The sequence below is a fragment of the Eufriesea mexicana genome, unplaced genomic scaffold (assembly GCF_001483705.2).
Source record: "Eufriesea mexicana isolate 0111107269 unplaced genomic scaffold, ASM148370v2 scaffold994, whole genome shotgun sequence".
NCBI classification, from domain to species: Eukaryota; Metazoa; Arthropoda; class Insecta; order Hymenoptera; family Apidae; genus Eufriesea; species Eufriesea mexicana.
Genome location: NW_016909129.1, coordinates 531,806 through 549,487, shown reverse-complemented (window position 1 = coordinate 549,487; position 17,682 = coordinate 531,806). Strand labels below are relative to the sequence as shown.

At 33.1% G+C, this 17,682-nt stretch overlaps 1 protein-coding gene across 1 annotated transcript; it reads left to right on the top strand.

Moving 5' to 3' along the window:
* The first annotated feature begins 3,886 nt into the window (after positions 1 to 3,886).
* Positions 3,887 to 10,545, top strand: LOC108547309 (homeobox protein unc-62). Its single transcript, XM_017899763.1, is given in 6 exon segments — positions 3,887 to 4,913; positions 9,256 to 9,271; positions 9,273 to 9,495; positions 9,636 to 9,877; positions 9,976 to 10,149; positions 10,269 to 10,545. Coding segments are annotated over 6 exon segments (1,323 nt in total). The 5' UTR covers positions 3,887 to 4,507; the 3' UTR covers positions 10,531 to 10,545.
* Positions 10,546 to 17,682: the final 7,137 nt, after the last annotated feature.

Below are 17,682 nucleotides of genomic sequence, written 5' to 3'. Positions count from 1 at the left end.
GGGGGGGGGGGGGGGGGGGGTGTCGGACTTATTTTTATATAAAACTAGTTTAACATTGCTTTCATTCATGACACGAGTATTATCAGTTATCGGTATCATAATTTTTAGTTCTTCCATCCCTCGAATTATGTATACAGTAAGGTTATCGTGTTGAGTGTTACGAGACGGTAGAGGCTATCATATGTGGAATAGAAGTATAATTTCTTCTGTCGCAGTAATCTCGATTGTTATTGATAAAACCAAGGGGAATGTACAGATAAATTTATTGCTGTTTAATCGAACAGCAATATAGAATTTTGAATCGAAATGCGATGTTTCTCGTTACGCGTGGTTTCTCTTTTCTTCCCTAATCTCTGCCCCACCCCCCATTTTCTTCTTTTGTACAAGACACGTATATAAGATCTCGTAATCGTATCCACCCTGTAAATGTGAATCAAATAAGAAATCGAATTTACTACTTTACTACCTTAGGGTATATTTGGAAATGGATTTTAGTTAAGAATAGGTATGACATATGATATCTGTACATTAAATGATTATTGGAGCGAAATAGTTGCGAAGACATACCACGACGCGAGGCACGAGCAGCCCAAAGGCCGTATCTAAAATCGTTCTATGCTAGCTGACCTATGAAGAATGTTCGTCTCTCCTCTTGAATCGATGTTCCTTTGCGTGTAGAAGGTTTGAAGCTTGGTCGTATGTTGCTTTTAAAACATCTCCTCTGCAAAAGACTCGTTCGATGAATACTAATCCATTTAAGGATCAATGTATTAAACAGCAGCAAGTTGATTGGAAGTTTTCTTTTTATTTTCCCTTTTTTCTCTTTCTTTACGACAGAAATAGTAAGCTAGCAATATATGACATTATCATTACTTTGGTCATCGAATAAAAAGTGCTGTGTATAAGATACGTACACCATTACTTTTACAATCTGATATTCTTTTGTCCTTAAACACAGGGTTTGTTCAGAGTTTATTCTTATTTTTTCTTTTTTTTTTATTCTTCCCTCTTCCTTTTCATTTTTTCCGTTTTTTAAGTTAAAATGTCCTTTCTTAGTAAAAAATATCGTGTTCAATTATTGATGTTACTTAGTGGCAACTATGTTTAAAAAGTATCTCTTTTAAAACAAATTCGAAATTTATGTATATGCTTTCTGATCGTATTTATATGAATAAAAAAATGGTAATTTGTTTGAGTTCTGCCAATTTGCGTTAGCAGAGATAGCAGTAGATAGCTAACAAAAGGTATAAATTCATTCGATAGTCACACGCACGATTCAACATTCGTTTAAACCATTTAAAGGATCTAACAAAGAGACTCGCAAAGTAATTACGGACGAGGTACTAAATAGTTTCTGTGACGATTACTGTGGAACAAAAACTGTAGCGCAGTGTAGTTTGGCCAGAAAGAAAGTTTATGCTTGTGTACACATTGTATGGACGCGCGCGCGTGTATGCGTATATACGAATTGCTTACAAACACCTTTGAAAGAAGAGAAAAACGTAAAACTAAAAAAGGCAGGACCAGTTTTTCGTAATATTAATCAATTATTATAAATTGGCATGTTGAAGACGAAGATGTTAATGCCGATGAATAGGGGTAAATTTCGTATTGACTAAGCAATAGAGAGAAAAAGGAAGGAATATGATAACAGTTTTATCGCGTTAGAAATATCATCGATTGAAACGGTCATATAAGGGTTGACACGATAAGATAAAAATAAACTTTTATGTTATTCGAGACGTCCAGGGATAAATAATAGTATCGAAAGTCAGAAGCTGTTAACTGCATTTTTTATTTAAATGAAACTGAATTTTAGTATATTAATAATAGTAGTACAAAATGAAGAACGTATAAAAAGTTTTCTGGCTATGTAGATCTTCTTACAAGTAAAATACGTATACATGATAGTATGTATGTAAATCGTTTATACATTCCCACGTGCTTTTCATAATTTTCTATATTGTTTAGTTAAATTCGTGTACACAGAAACATATACGTGTTCAGTGTAAAGGAAAAAATCATGCATTTGTTCATACAAATGTTTCACATTATCTATTTTCAACTGAGATACCGAGATATATTCAGCAGATATTACGGACATGTCATTTTTATTCTATAAATCTTTTCATTGCGAAAATGTAACGATAGGCAATAGAATCCATTAGTAATTTTTAGAAAATTAGGTCATATCGAAGTAGTGCATTTTCTTTTTTTTTCTATGTGCACGTGCAACCGTTTCATGCTTTTTCTATTCTTAGATTATACTTTATCTTATAACCTTATCTTATATTATCTATTCACGTATCTCTACCTTTTAAATGGGGTGTCATACGAATATCATATTTATTTGTAACGTACGATAAACACGTAAAAGATTCTTTCCCTTTTTTCTCTTTCACATTTAAGTATGCATTAAATAATGTTAAGAATAATTTATGTCTTATTTTAAAAGTATAACGAAAAAACTATAAAGAAAGTAGAAGAGAAGTACCGGTCAAATTGAGTAGAAAAAATGGGCGTCATCAAACGAGAAATTTTGTTAAATACAAGTTTGTGGTGATGAACGTAACGTATGAATTTGTATGAATTGTTTACAATAAGAAATTAACAGCAAGAAAAAAATAAAGAAACGCTAATGATATATGAAACCACTAAAATGGAGCATAAAATGTGTAAAGTTTTGATAATACGGGGTTTTGATATTCGAAACCCAAACGTATACCGCTTGGTAATCGTGTATAAAAGAATACTCTGTAGTGATTTCGATGATTTTTAGATATGTCGTAAAACTTGGTATTTTTAACAATTTTTTCTTATGCATACAACCACCGCTCAGATATAAGTATATATCATATATATGTAGATACTTTTCCACGAGATTGCATTATATGATTCCTCCCGTTACGTTCTACCGTTCAGCTATCGAGGTGATGTGTTTATAGAAACAGAAGATAAGCCATGGTCCTAAGCTTACGCACACGCTGCTATGGACGTATATAAGTACGTACAGGCAAAATTCAATGCTTAGTAACGAAGGAATTTTACTAATATCTCGAGAATTAAGCTTCAACGGTGATTATATTCACAAGAGAAAGTTATTCAAAATGTCGAGTTTTACATGTTTCAATGTTATCAAAGTCGGTGGAGAGTACTCTTTTATGCTCAAGTACTCATCGCTTACATAGTTGTATATGGTGGAATGTGTTTCCCGCCAATAAAGCACATACCTGCCCTGGAGGGGATAACGCACGCTATCATTACTAGAACACCAACCAACGGCTCTCGATGTTGTATACTTACGAAGTCTATATGGCGGGAAAGACGCAAATAGAAGGGAAGGGGGGCTATGTTGGTGAGACAGTCTAATGGCTGACAGGCCAAGAAGCGAGAAGTGGATACGCGCGCGCAAATCTTTCTTTCTCTTTGCTGTGTGCACATGCACTCATTCTTGTGTTTGATTTGCCTCTTGTCAGACGCCTCTGTCAAGCCGGCTTCCGACATGGTTGGCCCAGTCGCGTTATGGACGTCGTGCGGCAGGATTTGATCAGTTCTTGAAGTTGAATACGAGTAATGCAGAAGATATTTTTGTTTTTAATCACCTCGTTGCTTTTCAGTCGTTGCAAATAATCGGAAGTGAAGTAAGTGCGTTTTCAATTTAAAGAAAAGGAATCACGGTTTTATTATTGTATATTTTTTCCTTTTTTTTTCGTTTTTGTTCTTTTTTCTTTGTCCTTCGCCATTGTCTGTCGAACGATTTCTAAGTAGGGACGAATTATGAACAAAATAAATTTTTTAGTTGCAAGAAATAAATAAACAAATGAAAATAAAAAGAAGCTGATTAATCAGAAATGAATCTTGAGTAAACTAAACTATCTAGCTTTTAAAAGTGTCAACGGAGAGTAAAGAAAAAAGAAAGCAGAATAATATTTAAAAGTGAAAATTGAGTTATTTAAAATGAGAAAAAAAAAACAAAACCTTTCCATGCAAATCCGTCAGATACAGCTGTATTACGTGAATAGCATTCAAATAACGTCATCGGTGTCATTTTTGTAACAATAATTAGTAATGCAATAATACAAGATCAACAGAGGGAGAATATCAGAATCTCATTATTGAAACATCACTTATTTCCGTGATTTCTGATAAATGGAATAAAAATCTTTTATGTTTTGTTATTTAAATGAATTAATTAAACGCCAAATTTGAGAAGTACAGAGAACAAAAAGCCGAAAAAGAGGAAAAAAGGAAAGAAGGAAAAAGAGAAGGCGAGAATATCTAGTGAGAAAAAGAAACGTTATGTTAATCATTCTAATCAATACGCAACGTCAAGCAGTATAGGGATGATTATAGGAACTATTCAAAGTAAGACATAAAATCATCGGTGAAGATTGGGAATATCTGGATAAAGTTCTTCATTGAAGTTCCCAGTTATTTTAATATTGTGTCGTGTTATCTTTCGCAACGTGTATCGAGCTTTTTAAGTTATTATAAATACAAGAACGTCATGTTACCACCAGCCGCTATGCACTTGGAACAAAAAGAGAGTACCGAAAGAATGACAGGTACACAACAACACTACCTTCATCAGTATCGTAACCAATATTATCACGATGATCAGCATCAACATCCTCGACATCCACAGAAGCAGCAAGGTTATCATCGTTATCGGCGTCATCACCGCAACGATCACCACCACCACCACCATCATCATCATCATCGTCATCGCCATCACCGACATCATCATCGACACAAACATCAACTAAACTCTCAAATTGATCAACAACTACAGCATAATTTTCGTCATTCGCAAAGTACTGACTGTCGTCGCACAATATCGCCTTTGTCGTTATCGACTATGCCGCCTAACGATAATTCTTCCTCCGCTCAGCATGCGAATATGTTTGTAACAGGTAAGGGTGATAATGATCATCGATTTAAGATAAATTTCTTGAATTTCTTTATAGAACTAACAATTTTGTTGAATTCTATTTTCCGAGTCTTCATAGTAATGTGCCGATGAAATATCATATGATTACCGAATTAGACATGGAATTGTGCAAAATTTACGTTTTATTAAAACGAGTAATTGATTTCAAGATTGATCGTCTATCACCACCAGTGTTGCAGAATCAGAGCAAAAAATTGTGCCTATTGCGCAATTGTCACTCATATCTCTCTCTCTCTCTCTCTCTCTCTCTCTCTCACACACTCACTCACTCACTCACTCACTCACTCACTCACTCACTCACTCACTCACTCACTCCCCCCCATCTCTCCTCCCTTCCCCATCTCTCCTCCCTTCCCCATCTCCGTCCCACCTTCACTCCCTTCTCCTTTCCCTCCCTCTAGATGTCTTACTGTCTCTGTTTTATTTACTCATACACTGACGCTCCTTACACTCTTGTATGCCTGTAATACTCAAGAAAACGAAAATATATCTATGTACAGTTGTGTGTTAGCTTGTGACTGTTTCTGTGAATTTTCATTTCGTGATTATTTTTAACATATATCTAATGTATTACGTTAATAGTATTCGTCAAATAACCTTAAACATTCTATGACGTATAATACGATTGGTATAATGTTTGAAAAATGTAAATGTAAATTGATTAATTGAAAATAATTGTTCAAAGAAGTAACAAGCATTATTAAATATGATTGTTCCAAAATGATCTTGTATTGCGCATATGATTGCAGTTACGTCATTTATGTTTCATAAATTTGACATATTCTAAAATGCCCGTTGAGACGTAACGTGTGAGATAAAGTTTGTATCTTCAGGGATAGATTTTAAGTCCGTTGCACATCAATATGGTCGGGATCCCTGTAAGCATTTGTGTAAACCCCGTGGCACCATTTAACTGTAAGCTTAAATCGTTAGCGATCAGTTTAACATTCATTATTCAGAATTGAAAAAAAAAACAATTCGTTTTATCGTCTGATTTTGGGGGGGGGGGGGGATTAGTAAGGAATTAGTAAGAGTAGTACCGTGTAAATTAATTGTAGCAATTATATTATCAATGATATTAATATAAAATGTCAAGTGCTTGTTACAGAAAGTAATGGATTTTTTTTGTAAACTTATTTCGAACAGAATAGGAATATCTGTTTGCGTAGGAAATAGTATTGGAAATTGTTGAAACTTCATGATTAATTTATTTATTAGTTTAGTTTCGATTTCTATACTATGGATTATCACAGAGATGGAGCTTGTAGCTGAAGGAATAAGATCCTGAATAATAAATTACAAGTAGTATAATATTCGTCTAATGTTCATTAATATAGTAACACTAACAAAATGTATTTACATCTTTAATGCTTTTAATCGGTGTATTCAATGCAAAATTCCCCGGACATTGCGTACGTAAGCTTATGTCACGAAGGTTACCACCGTCAAATAATTCTTTCGATATCAAATACTTTCTGAGCATTGATTATGATAAAAATATGAACGAAAATTCAAAGAATAATTTTGATATGTCCTTAACTATTATTTCTTGTCTTATTTCTCGTCTTTTAAGAATTTTACAAAAACTAAAAGTCGGGAAATTAAAGGCCAAGAACGCACAGTGTGAAAAGCCGTGTTGCATGTACTGTACATGATATTTTTGAGTGCAGTAGGAGTACTAATAATTAACGTCGCGTAATGCTATGATGATCTTTTGGAAAACTTCCAAACGTGTTACGGGTCACCGACTGTCACTATTACGATGTAACTTTGTAAATAGATACTGAGATACTTTATGAAACTTATTTCGTAATATTTCTCTAACGTTGATTCGATATTTTTTATTTTCTTTCAATGCTGTCAAACGATTATATATCGTTTGTATGAAATCGACGAAATCGTTTTAAATTTCGTCAGTAGCTTCGATACGTTTTGAAATTTCGAGAAATTTATAGACTGTGATTATATTGTAATATTAATAACTCCTTCACACACTATCAGTCGAATTATAAATTCGGCAATTTGAAAATTTTGTTGCTTTGCACAATTTTGTTTTAAAAGTACTTTACACCTTTGAAAGGTAGAAACTATATCTTTGTATTGTTTAGCTATTGAAAACGTAACAATAATTACAAACTTATTTTTTGTTACAGCAATGATATATTCTACTTTCATACGTTTCACTATATTATCATATCAATATATGATAATTATTTGGAAAAAGAAAGAAAGAAAGAAATAAAAAGGATGAGAATAGATCATCGAATAGCTTTGTGCGCCATTAGAACGCACGGTGCATCTGTAAACTCGCTGGCAACTCGTTGTATATTTAGCTCAATGGAGGAAGAAACCGGCGCTTCGTGTACTGACCAAACTAAGGTCGTTGGGTGGCTTTTTCTTTTCGTTAGCTACTCGTATTCGTTCCATCGAGCCGATAATGTTTGAGGTATAGTTTTGTCACTGTACGCTATTCCTATCATCTTCGTTTATGTCGTCGCCGTCTCCGTTGCCGTCGCCGTAGTCGTCGTTGTCGTGGTTGTCTTCGTCGTCCCTGCCACCGCCATCGCCATCGCTATCACCATCGCCATCGTGACACTCGACGTCGTCATAGTTTTCGTCTAGCCGTGAGGAGCTTGGATCCTAATTTTGTGCCGTCGGGTTACTGGACCTTACGTAACTACAAATTCAAACGCTAAGATTAGTTGACGGTGCAAACTAACCAAGATCGCAGATTTAGTCCCCGGGCGTGTAGGTTTACCAGAAAGAAGAAAAAAAAAAAAGAAATCAATAGTATACATAATGAAAGAATAAGAGTGAAGCAAAATTGGATGCTTTTTCACGTCACTTAGATATTCGGAAGAAAAAGGAATACGATCGTCTATGAAATTTGTGAAACAAGATGAAATTACACCGTATCTCGTACATTTACAATGATTTCATGTATGTTTCAAAAATATCTAATTTTTTTTTTACATTTCTTAATATGGATAAATGTGCCGACCAGTTTGACTAATAAAATAATAGATCACGATCTTTCTTCTCTTTAAATAAAACTTCGATAGCAAAGTTACTTTTGGCGTAACATGATCTTCGTATATAGTGATCTTTATAATTAAGTACTGTAATGCAAGTTTATTATTATACGTATATGCAAATTTCTGTTTAACTGTAGGATCTACAATTTTTTTGAAACACGACACCTGTAAGAAGTTAGAAAAATTAATAGGCAATTGTACGGCATATTTTATTCTTTCCTTTTCGGTCTCATTTCTCTTTTTTTTCTTTCTTTTGACTGCAGTGCATAATCGCATTATAATTGTGTACCTAAAATAGCAGAATGGATCAAATCAGAGAGATAGATAAACTTTAATTGTTGTTTTTCTGTATACGAAGAAAAATATTTTCAACAGAACGATATTTTGATGTCCGTTTAATTGTACCATCACATTAATTCTGTGTCTTTTCTAGTTTCTTTTCTATCATATAAAAAATGAAGTTTGTGTTTTCACAAACTTCAATAGATATTGATCATAATGATCTAAATTACGAAAATAAAAGACAAAAAAGAAATATTACTTGTAATTGTACCTGTATGATTACAAATTGCCATAATAAAATTTAGAAAAAAATTCATTAAAAGAGTAGCGTATATGCCTGTGTACAGACATAAATTCATCTATCACACGAATATAAATGAAAAGCATAAAATTTTCCAAACCATCCGAAATCGGAAATCGAATAAAGATATTACTTCAAATTATTTAATTATAGGATAAACATCGATCGTTTTGATCGTCAAAATTATTTGATTTCGTTTGTTTTTCTTTTCTTCTATTTCTTTTTTTTAATCTTTTTTCCCCTTTTTTTCTTACACTTATCCTGTTTGAGCATTATATTACTTAAAGAACAACTTTATTTTCTTAACGAAATTTCTCTTAATTAAAATGAAAATTTTTTTGCCTGCGTACAGCAGAAAAAAATTACATTACCCATCTATTCAAATTTAATTACCGATATTCGGTATAAATAAGTAAAACAGAGATAACGCAATAATTTTGGATTGCCTCGATTATGAAATTGCTTTTTACGAGGATTATATTATTATGAAATGTAATATGCGATAAATGGAATAAATGTAATATGCAATAATAAAATGTAGGTATGCGTAGTATAAAGGACATATGTGTCTATTTGTCACAGAAACAAGCGTAATGAAAGGATGAATGATAGGAAATAACAGAGGAAAAAGAATACCCGTGCTTGAATGATAAATTTAATTCAATAAATTTTGGTTTTTGTTTCAGCAAGAGAACGTTTTCCTTGGTTCCGATACGGAACATGATTCGAATGCATTACGTACTAAGGTCCATTCTGGAATAGTTCATCATTCTGGTACGCATTCTGTGAGAAAACGTCGAGGAAATTTACCAAAGCACTCCGTGAAAATCTTAAAACGATGGCTTTACGAGCATAGATACAATGCTTATCCAAGCGATAGCGAGAAGTTAACGCTGAGTCAAGAAGCAAATTTGACTGTACTCCAGGTTGGTATCCTCTGTTGTGATGCTATGTCGTTTTCACTTCGTATCTTCTTATATTTTTCTTCTGTTTTCTTTGTAAAAATTCTTAACTTGTTTATAATACAGACTACTGATACTTCAATGTTACTTGCTCGTTGTTATAGGTTTGCAATTGGTTTATAAATGCCAGACGACGAATTCTACCAGAAATGATTCGAAGGGAAGGTCACGATCCCCTACAGTATACAATATCTCGTCGTGGTAAAAAAATGCCTGCAGGAAGCCATCAACAATCATCCGGTCTTGGCTCAAGATCCAATCAAAATTGGGATTCGTTAGCTGGTATGAGTGCACCGAAACGAAGCAGAGATCATGATTACGAAGATCCTGCTGGATTAATGTATAGGTTTGTTGCAACTTAAACCTTAATTTTCTAATTTTATAATTAGAAAAATATTACATTAGAAAATATTCAATTCGTTTCGTATTTCATATTATTTTTAGAAGTGAAGAGGACAGCCCAAATGATTATGAAAGTAGTTCCCACAGTGAAGAGGAACGTCCATCGACACAGTGGCCAAGTGTGATAGTGTATCCTTATTCAGAAACTAAAATTGAACAAAATGTCAGTCAACTTGGTGCTTACGATGAAACAATTGCCCATCCAGCACGACGAGGGTATGCATATTGAAATTCACTTATATGATTTTTTTACTTTTTCGATTTTATTGACAATACGTAGCTTAAACGATGAAAGTATCACTAATTATCCGTTTTATTTCCTTCATTCTATTTAGTGACGATGACGAATCTTCTATGGGAAATGAAGCCGCATACTGGAGTGCACCGAGGCAACACCTTATCCAAACATCTGACGTACAGCATGAAACAGAAGTATATGATACGCGTAACGCGCACAGTCCTCATACAGATGAAACGCCACCTCCAACACCACCCGAAGAGGATAAAGACAAGTTCAAGTGTCTCTACTTACTGGTTGAGGCAGCTGTTGCCGTACGACAACAAGAAAAAGAACGTGAGGGGGCCGTACCGGTTTAACGAGAGCTGTATCTCTTGTAGCTTATAACGATGTTTTTTTTTTTAATTTTCGATTCTCCATTATTCTATGGAGGATGCAAAATAATTCTTTCTCTTTGGTATATCATCGTCATGGAATTGATTTTTTTTGTCTTTTTTTTTCTTTTTTATCAATTTTCTTTCTTTCCCTTTTTTTTTTCTCTTTCTTTTTTTTTTCTCTTTTATAACCTTACTCGATGATATTCTTTTCCATTTTTAAATATTCTCTCACAATTTCAAAATGTTCGAATCAGACAAAAGAGAATCTAACAGAATTCATAACACATTTTCCTTTCTGATATTTTAGTTCTTTTGCCAATTTTTCTATGTATATGTACGCATATATATAGATATATGTGGAGAGGAGAATATCAAAGACCTATGAAACTTGAAGAACAACTATAAGTATATAATAAAACTAGCCATTAAACAATTGTGCGTATGAAAGTGCTCTCCGAATGTTGTGTTTACCTTCGTATGACACGTGATTTACGGGTGCATTATTTTGAAATTCTACAACGAAGACTCTCGAAAGCACACGTGGGAACTGTACTGTACGGCTTTTCAGTATTCGTTGTGTTCTTCAAGGCAATAATAAGAGTCTTTCCTAATGGAGGACATTTAATAAAAACAATCCTGCCTTTTCGTTATGAAAGTAAAATGTCACACAGCTATATTATAAATCAGTACCGAATATGTTATAGGGCGTGGAAATGACACATCTGAATATGATGCGTTTTTATTTCGGTGTTATATATTTTTGTCAATACGTGTATTTTAATACACGACTGGCAGAAACAAAAAAAAAGAAGAAAACGTGAGATTGAGAGTAAAACAAGTGCCAAAATATTATGTTGCAAGTGAAATATTGTATTACGAAAGAAAAGTCAAATCGGATGTCAATTCATATTTTCGTTCAAGTCTTCGCTCCGTGTATCGTAATTCATAATAAAATCATCTCCATAATATGATTGTGTTACGAACGCGTGGTTGTTTTTTAACGTTCATGGGTAGAAAGGGAGAAGTGATAGATTGAAAAGAAGTGGAGAAAACGGGTGATACTTTATGGATAAAATGCCTAAAGGAACTTAAATATTTATGTATTTCCATTTTCTCTATTGAAAGAAAAAGTGGATTGGTTGGATATAACTGTTTACAAGCTTTACTTATAGTTATGCTTTTAAATCACTTCCTATGTATATATGTTCACACTGTAATAATTTCCTAAGTTTATTACAGTAAACACTAGCCAAAGAACATAAGAAATTATTTTCTTATGTTCTGTTGTCACGTTTAATGAATTCTTTCTTTCCTTGTACCGAAAGTAATGAATTAGTCATACGACGTTAATGGTTGTGCGTGTTTTCTATCCATATTTTGAACTTATGCAGTAGTTAGACTCATGAGTATATTATTTTATGCGTATTATTTCTTCTTTCCTTTTAACAATCTTCCTCTTTAATTATTACTATTAGAACAATATGTACCATTTTACAGCAATTGTGATTTTTATGGCGTTTACATTCGCATTTATGTTAGATAAATAAGACTGCTCGAAAAGAGATTTGTACACATAGCGACGAGTTTACGTAAAGTTAATGCATCTCTTATTTCTCCCTAGAACAATTGAACGTTACTGTAACATTGATAATACCGATTAACCGTTCGACTTTCACGAGTATAATACATATATCCTATCTAAGGAAGGATATTTTTGGGAAGAATAGAAAAAGAAACGATACACGAAACGAGTGAACAGCGTTTATTAATTACATTAAGTACATAAACTGAATAATAAGCGCATGTGCCTATTAAGAGATAGATGTATAGATAATAAGTACATATATTATAGATTTATATCACAGCCACATGATTCAACGTACGTTACGTTACACAAAACCACGAATTTTTAAAGATTCGTTATTTGAAAATTAGCGTCAGAAAACATGAATCGCGTATAGAAAAATCATTGGTACAAACGCCAAAGACTTAACCGTTAGTTATATTGAATAATTAAGTTCTTTAAATAAATTCAGATAGACAAGTCCATTTTGCCGAATACGTAGCTAGTTAATGTGTTTGTCGTGTGTTCGAGCGTTTGGTAAAAATTTATTGAAGTGGTAAACGAAGGTAGAAGGAAAAGGAAAATGAGAAAGCGAATGAGAAGAAGAAGAAGAAGAAGAAGAAGAAGAAGAAGAAAAAGAAAAAGAAAAAGAAAAAGAAGACGAAGAAGAAGGATAAGAGGAGGAAGAGGTGGAAGAAGAGCAAAAAGTGATATGGAATATGATACGGATAAAAAAGAAGAAAAAGAGAAGTGTTACGAAATGTGCCTATGAAATGTATATTACAATCATTAATTGTAGCGTATATCATGAAAGTGTGAATGTAGACGCGAACGTGGATCGATGCAATTGTATGCGTTATAAAATGAATTTGTTCATGTATGTATGCATCGATACGCGAGCTAGATCCAAACCGTGTTCAAATGAAACGAAGTTCTTTGATGTACAAAATATGATTCAAATTTATTTTTAAATCGCGATAATTTAAGTTCGCGGAGCCGTCTCGTTAAAAGCTGTTAAGAAAATACTTTACATTAGTTTAAGAATAGATCTCTCTCCGACAAAAGATAAACCTGCGAAAATAAGAATTTTCGATCGGCAGGACTTCTCGATCGCGCACACTGAATAATGTGGATTACAACGATGATGACGAAGACGAAAACGGCGAAGAAACGAAAACGACAAGGATATAAGTAGGTAGAAAATGTATTCCGATCGAGTTGTTACTGTTATCCGATTCCATTGTTTCTAATATATCTAAATCGCCTGTTTCGCGAGTGATGTGAGCATTGCAGTTTAGCTCTATTGTATTCTTTTGTTTGTTAGTATCAAGAAAAATGAGTACATTGACAAAAAGGCAGAGCTGAAATTATGCGTGTGACCAAAATTATTCTAATAACGAAGTATATTTTCATAGTTCCTAACTCTTTCAAAGTTTACACTATCGGAGAGACAAGGGGAACAGAAGAAATGGATGATGAATGCATGTATGAGAAGTACCAGTTGTTACCGAGATGCATAATTATAAAAGCAATAAGTGTGCCTTATTCGAACGTTTTAAATGCATACCGATAATGATATGTAACTGGAAGTAATGTCGAAAAGTTCGCCGAATTCGTCGAATTTATTTCTAATGTATTTACGATTTTGAAAAACTTTAGGTAAGGTAAATGAAATAAAAGTATAGAGTTCGCGTTTTCATTTTGGTAAATTCTTCTCTCTGATAAATAGGGGGGAGGAAGAGGAGAAAAAGAAGAAAAAGAAGAAAAAGAAGAAAAAGAAGAAGAAGAAGAAGAAAAACAAGAAAAAAAGACAGATGAAGACAGATTAGATCAGATGAAAAATTCAATATAACAGATATAGATCAAAGAAGGAGCGTTCATTCTGCATAAAACCTTATGCTCCTAATACCAAGGGAGCACTAAATTAGCATTTTTTGAGTAAGAGGAAAACTAAATAATTATGACGACAACGACGATGATGATGATGAATGAACAGAGAAAAGGAGAAGATCTGGAGGAAATGAGAGGTGGAAGAGAGAATGTTTGCAATTGTTTTGTCTATACATTGTTCGATTACATATACATACTAAATTCCGAATAAACATTCGGCCAGATAAAATATTTTCATATGTCCTTGTATATCGATAAATATTATTTGGAAAAAAAGCTATTTCAAGAAAGTGCACGTAATGTGCAGGATGTTAAAAAAATAAAGAAAAAAAATGAATAAAGCATAAAAAGTATGTAGCGTATTGAAGGCAATTTTTATGTGTTAATTACAGATGGTGGATGTTTTTGTATACAATACTTATTTCTTTCGGTTATTGTTACCATATAAACACTTGTTAAATGCGTAAATTTTTATTTTTGACATCCTGTATAAATACAAATAATACTTGTATATGCGCACGTGTATAGACGTGCGACAGGTAGAAATTCTTTTCTTGTTTGTCGTAACGCTTAAAAGTACATAAGCGTAGAAATATTTTATTAAAAAGAATAAATAATGTAATAAAAGTTCTCAAATCCTAACATTTCATGTATATATTCCTATGTATAATTTGCTTCTTCAAATTTACATACTCACATATACTGGTGCTAGAGATGTATTGAAACTTATATGATTTCGAAGGTTTTGCAGATTTTGCAGCTTATAATTATTTACTTAATGCAGCTTCGGTCTTTTATAGTTACATATAATACATATGTATTATATATAATACATATAATTTGATGTGACTCTCTTCCTACCCTTATCTCTCCTGCGACAATTCTCGAACTTTTAAACGTTTTGTCGCAAAAATTTGCAGTATATTGCATTGACCGTAATTCCCCTAAGAACTAACGGAACAGAAAATCGGAATGTACTTAACTTGTTTATGAGGAAAATTTGATTAATTTAAAAAAGAGAAAAAAAGAAAGGAGATGCTATTATTGATCCCTTTGAAAGTGGAATTCCTGTAGCATTATAGTCTTTAGAGTTACACAAAGTGCATACTTATACGAATTTCACATGTATTTTTGAAATGAAACATTTCCGACTTTTAACTACCCTATTATATTCCTCTACAAGCTTCCCATGCATCTTCCTACGCATGGTCCTAAATATGAATACTGTAGCTGAAATTTCTTTCTGAAATGTGTTATCAATGGTTAGAAACAATGAGGTAGTTGTGTTAAATTCTACCCTCCTCAACTAGTTTAGTTTCAATTTGCATACAAATATAAGCTTTTCTTATTTGATTTTATTATTAACGCATCTTTTTCTATAGATTTAAAATATACGATACACAAGTCAGGTTTACGATGAATTTGTTTACGCGTATGTAGGGTGCCATAAAACTACACCAAAATGCGTCTTTTGAATAGAACGAGATATTAATTAAGGAAACGTTTCTCTTTCAAATGAACAGTACTATATATTTATACTAAATTTCAGCGATAACGCGCGATTGTTCTGTTTTTTCCCCCGTTATTTCCCCGTTATTTCGTCCCTCTCGTACTTTCCTTTTTCATATATGAACTACCATATGTGCATTAAGCATGTGTATGAATACGGAAAAAGAATTTTTCAAATGATTTTATTAAGAGTATTTTCAACATTTTCCAGTACGTTTTCGTTGAAGACGAAAAATATTGATCACATAAAACTGTTGAAGCTAAAATTTTTTCAATGAATTATGATCATTTGCTACTTTGACTGGATAAATCTGTGACTTCACGCTTGTGAATTCACGCTCAATCGTCTATGTAGGCTTTCCGAACAATTCAAAATTAATAAATATTGTATTGTTCGTTTCGAAAATTTGTAATAAAATACATTGTGATTTATATTATTATCTGTAAGCTAAATTTCTTACCCAAGCCACATTCTACTCATCTTCTCTCATGCGTTACATAATAAATAATTTAAAATTCGTAAATTTACTTAAAGCTAACCACATTTGATATCTATTTGTTACGAGATAATATTACAAGAGGTATAAACAAAGAGAAAATGGAAAAAAAGAAACATTTAAACGCTGTTTGAGAGGAAACAAGGGTGTTGAGATTACGGAGGATTCAGTTTCGAGCATGTGTAAGAAAACGACGGGAATGAAAGTCAAGCCTGCATGTATGTATGTATTGTATGTGTAAGTAGCGAATACTTCCCACTCACGTGGGAAGTAATGTAACGGATGATAATGGGGCTCGTAAAATGAGAAGCGCCGAACGGATTACTGGTCAGTTTGAAACAGAGGCGAGAGTAGTCAGTAGCTTCCTATGACACACAAACTGCAACCATTCAGTGCGATATTCAGTACGCGGGATAAATTGAACAGTTCGATAAGAAAACGGTGATTATACGTTTTACACACGCGTACACCGAAATATAAATTACAATATATTAATACACGACACCGTATGTACAATACATAATTATACATATACAAATTACATACATGTTTGCGCGTATTATATGTATTTTACAAATACGGGACGAACGATAGTCATTTGGGATATGTAAAAGATAGTAAAATTCATCGACAGGAGACAAGTAACGCGTGGCCATAGTTGTAATTTAACATAGTAAGAAGACAAAGCTACATTTAAGGAAGAAGGAAAATTAATTTAGAAGGATAAAGAAACTGATCCTATTGGATTTTCATTCTAGCAACAACGAAGAAACTGGTGGTGATAGAAGCAATTATGCCGTAGCCCTGTTAATCAGCGTGCATCAAAATTAGCCCAGTTATAGTACAACGACCGTTCTCTGACGAGTAACACACCACAACGAAACAAACAACGTGTCCTGTGATAAATCCAAGGTATTTACATGTGCAATCATTTTGACTTCGACTCTTACATGTGCAATGATTTTCAATGTTCTCAATTATTTATATATACTTTTACTTTCATAAACTTTCCGACGTGAAACATCCCTTCATAATTGTTCTTGTCCCCAATTTTCCATAATTTCAACACGTAAGGATAAAGTACGGTACATGATAATCAAATTAGACCAAGACAAATGTTACATCATACTATCCAATATATCAATCAAGTACTTTATATATAATAATATTGTATATAATGATATGTGACTATTTTTTCAGATAGAGTTTTCAAATTTAATCGCTTCCTTTGATACCTAGATGAACAATCATCTAGATCTCAAGGTAATCCCGACGATATTATTTCCAGAATTTTTCTTCCAACTTGTTTCATATTTATTCCAAATTTCTAATTCTTCTTCGGATTTCGGAAGTTTCATTCCTTTAATATTAATTTCAACATTTTCGGAAGATGTACCATTATTTGTACTACAGTACCGCATGTCTCGATTCTTCGAGTTGAACAAGTCTTTCCTTTTCTTTTTGCATTAAAGCTAAGTCTATAATTGTATACTAATAACGATGAGAAACATTGAAAAACGTAGCAAATGATGAATCGAGAATCATCTCTTGTCGGAGATTATAGCAGTTCGAAAGATTAAGGAAAGTAAATACACAAACACGTGAGTGAACAAATGGAAAAAGTAATGGGAGGGATGAAAAGCTTCGATCGAGGGAGGAAGCGGGGGGGGGGGG